The following is a 4,042-nucleotide window of genomic DNA, read 5'->3' as shown; positions in this document are numbered from 1 at the left end:
TCCTGGGCTCAAGCGAGTCTCCCGCCTCAGCCTCCCAAGTAGCTGGGACCACAGGCACCCGCCACAACGCCTGGCCATTTTTTGGTTGCAGCCATGATTGTTGTTTGGTGGGCCTGGGCTGGGGATTCGAACCCGCCACCTCAGGTGTATGTGGCTGGTGCCTTAGCTGCTTGAGCCACAGGCACCGAGCCCGTATGGGAAATCTTGCCCTAGGTACTAGTGTCAACATGCTGCTCCTAACACCCTACCCCAAGGCCAGGTTCCTGCTATTCCACTACCCGCAACCTTCCTTCTGTGCCCTTCTCTTTTCCTTGTACCTTCTCAGGTGGCAGCTCAGGATAAGTGCTCGACTTGGCCAAGCCCAGATGCTGACAGAGCGGCTCGGAGATGGCACAGGCCTCGGCATAGAGTTTGTGACTATAGAAGCTGTAGGCCAAGTTACTGGTATAGGAGGCTGCAGGGGAGAGAAAGGACAATTGATCACAGGCATGGTTCCCACTGTTCTCACCTCCTGGAGAGCCAGCAGAGAGAAGCTCAACAACCTGTAGTCAGCTCAGCAGCTCCCAGATCAGATAGGAACCCCTATCACTAGGCAATGAAGAAGGCACAGGTCTCCCCTTCCTGCTCCAAGTTGGCCTATGCCCTCCATTCCAGTAAGGCAAACCCACACCACCTGGCACCTCTGCACTTGTTTTACAAGGCTGAGTCCACGCTCCCACATAGACCCATCTCTCCTCACATTCCAATCTCTGTCTTGGTTGTGCTTCAGAAGCAGCATTTTAGGGAAGATGTTCTGGCCTCCTCACTTCCCTCTCCTTCCCACAGTCTGCTAAAGCCACACGTGCCTCCTTCCTATTCCTCAAATGTACCAGATCCTCTCCTGCCTTAGGTCCCTGGCACTGTTTCTTTACCAGAGATGTTCTTTCTCAGGTATCTACAGAGTAACTCCCTCACTTACTCCAAGTCTTCACTCACAACACCTTCTCAATGGGCCCTACCTGACCGTCTGATTTATGATAAATAAATTAACTAATTTTACAAAATAAAAAATGAACCAAAAAAAAGGGTGGGAGAAGTATATATGCATGTTGGTTTATATATACATACAATATCTCCAGAAGGATATAGAACATATGGATATTAGTTGCTTATGCAAAGGAGAACTAGGGGCTCAGCGCCTATAGCTCAACCGGCTAAGGCGCCAGCCACGTACACCTAAGGTGGCGGGTTCGAATCCCCAGCCCAGACCCGCCAAACAACAATGACGGCTGCAACCAAAAAATAGCCGGGCGTTGTGGCGGGCGCCTGTGGTCCCAGCTACTTGGGAGGCGGAGGCAGGAGACTCGCTTGAGCCCAGGAGTTGGAGGTTGCTGTGAGCTGTAATGCCACGGTACTCTGCCCAGGGGGACAGCTTGAGGCTCTGTCTCAAAAAAAAAAAAAAAAAAAAAAAACAAAGGAGAACTAGGATTGGAGTGGGAGAGGGACTTTTCACTCTATGTCCCTATGTACACTTGAATTTTGAACCATGTGGATGTTTTACCTGATTTTTGAAACTTTAAGTTATAAATGTTCTTTAAAATATAAATATACAGCAAAGTTATAATGTTGCATATCATGTACAAATGTTTTCATGAAACAAATAACAAATCAGATTTCAATGTCAATGAAGAAAAAAATTAGTGTCTGCTGTTATAAGTTAGCTTTATCACTTATCTACTGGTGTTAAATATAGAGTAATTGATAAATAAAGATCTCTTCCACTGACTCCTTAAACCATTATGAGCCCCCACAGTGGTTAGAACCATTCATCAAGTGGTATTCATCTGCCTAATAGTGATGACTCCTCCAATAACCCTGTACTGGGCCTCATGGCACTAACCAGTCATTCCCATGTAGTCTGTCAGCTCTTGGCCTGACAGGCCCTCTAAGGCCTCCAGCATCCAGACAACGATAGATTTGCAACTCTCCACTAGTTGGGCCAGGTCAGCCAAATCAGCTTCCTGAAGGGACAAGAAGGGCTTGAAGGTCAGAAGTCATGCTAGGTCCAAGGTGACCTCCAGCCCACCCACACCCAAAGCCAAAGCGATCTCTGGGAGCAGTAGAACAACCCCAGACCCTAGGTCAAGTTTCTTGATTCCCAGATGGTACCTGACAGCTTTGGGCAAAGTCATAAACCACGACACTGTAGAGGTGAAGTGCTTGAAAGTGCACCTGAAGCAAAGGCTGTTGCTGTTTGGAGAGGACCCCACAGACCTGAGGAAGAAAGTGGGAGATTGGTTTGAGGTGCAGAGATAAAGAGTGAGTTCCCAGCTAAAGACTGGCCCAGACTCCTGGAGAGCTGACACAGCCCAGGAAGCAGGAGAAAGGACATCAGGAAGGGCCCTGCCCTCTCAGGGTAGAATAGGCTGCTGGTGGGCTAGGCCTAGTCCAGAAAGCAGTTTATCAAGGAGGGAGCCAAGGTTTCCAGATCTTGCCAAAGATTGTAGGCTGGTAGAGAGTCCACAGAACCACATCCCCATTCTACCTCCAGGTCCTTAACTCACACTATCATCTCGCAGCTTCCGGATAAGGGAGAAGTACCCTCTAAGAAAAGTGAAGAGGCTCAGAATAGCAGCAGGTCTATAGTGTCTCTTGGTGCCTCGCTCCAAGCCTGAAAAGAAGAACTGGCAGGTGTCATATAATGCCCGCAGTGGGGGTGATGGTGTCTCCATACTATTGTTCAGGATAGCTAATGCATCAGTCAAAATCTTGGTCACTGCCTGGGGTTCTTCCTCCTCAAGCTGCAGCAGTTCAACTCCTAGCTGGCACAGCTGGAGGCTAGGGGCTAGATTGGTGTTCCTTAGATAACCATGAGCCTTCTCCACTGTTCTCATAGCTTTGTTGTGGTGGTGGCTCCAGCAGAAGCGACGGCAGTGTTCCAAGGTGAGCTCTAAGAGGCAGAGGGCTCTCCGGGGGGAGAGAGGACCAGGAGAACCCTCTCCCTTGCCCACCAAGGCCCTTATCACATGCCTGGAGAGCAGGTCATCTAGGAAATCCACATCTGCTTCATTCAGACCATGCCCACTGGCATCAAATAGCTGATGGGCAGCTACCACTCGGCAGGCTGTTGGAGAAGCAAAGTGAGGAACCTCACAAGGAGTACTTTCATCCTCCAAGAGTACTAAGAAGCTCAAGGCCTTCAGCCGAGCTGAGAATGCAGCTCGAGGCTCCAACAAGGCTTCTGCTGCCTTCCAAAGCAGAGAAAAACTGCCTTGAGCCACAGCCTCATAGTCCTGGGGAGCAGCTTGGTGAGAACACTGCATCAAGCAGGCATGAAGGTGCTGAGAAAGGCGGAGTGTGGCCTCTGGGCTTCCTTGGGCAGCAACATTCCGCAGTAAGATGAAGAGAATTCGTTCTAGGTAGAGGGGAGGACGCTGGGGAGTGGACACTAAGTAGCCATCACAGGCCAGCTCTGCCAGCTCCAACAGGCTCCCCAGGTGCCCAGGGCAAGCTAGCTTGGCAGTCAGCTGCTGGTTGCAAGCTCTCAGGATGGCATCACAAGTATGTCTCCTCTCAGCATCAGATCGGCAGCTGGGAAAACCAGCTGGAGGCTTGACCAGGAACTCCTAAGGAGGAAAAGATACGATTGAAGCTAGCAAAGAAGGAAAAGAAGTAGGGAAAGGCCAGGCAAGGTGGTTCACGCCTGTAATCCTAGCATTCTGGGAGGATGAGGCCAGTGAATTGCTTGAGCTCAGGAGTTTGAGACCAGCTTGAGCTAGACTGAGTATCGAAAACCAGCCAGGCATTGTGGTAGGCACCTGTAGTCCCAGCTACTCAGGAGGCTGAGGCAAAAGGATCATTTGAGCCCAAGAGTTTGAGGTTGCTGTGAGCTATGATGCCATAGCACTCTACTAATGGTGACAAAGTAAGTCTCTGTCTTGAAAAATAAAATGAAATAAAAATAGCCAGGCATTGTGGCAGGTTTCTGTAGTCCCAGGCACTTGGAAGGCAGAGCCAAGAGGATAACTTGTGCCCTAGAGTTTGAGGTTGCTGTGAGCTATGA

General features: G+C 49.9%; 1 protein-coding gene across 1 annotated transcript in view; it reads right to left on the bottom strand.

Annotated features, from left to right (window-relative positions):
• ESPL1 (extra spindle pole bodies like 1, separase) overlaps nucleotides 1-4,042 on the bottom strand; it is a 27,671-nt gene that overhangs the window by 22,229 nt on the left and 1,400 nt on the right. Inside the window, exons 3-6 of the mRNA XM_012805529.2 lie at nucleotides 2,544-3,605; nucleotides 2,149-2,253; nucleotides 1,880-2,000; nucleotides 318-454 (exon numbers count right to left, since the gene is read on the bottom strand). Of these exons, the coding sequence (XP_012660983.1) occupies nucleotides 318-454; nucleotides 1,880-2,000; nucleotides 2,149-2,253; nucleotides 2,544-3,605 (1,425 nt within the window). The remainder of the gene's footprint in view (nucleotides 1-317; nucleotides 455-1,879; nucleotides 2,001-2,148; nucleotides 2,254-2,543; nucleotides 3,606-4,042) is intronic.

The sequence above is a fragment of the Otolemur garnettii genome, unplaced genomic scaffold (genome assembly GCF_000181295.1).
Source record: "Otolemur garnettii isolate 467f Iridium unplaced genomic scaffold, OtoGar3 scaffold00043, whole genome shotgun sequence".
Classification (NCBI taxonomy): Eukaryota; Metazoa; Chordata; class Mammalia; order Primates; family Galagidae; genus Otolemur; species Otolemur garnettii.
Note: the sequence above shows the minus strand (reverse complement) of the source record. Positions and strands in the feature narration are given on the sequence as shown.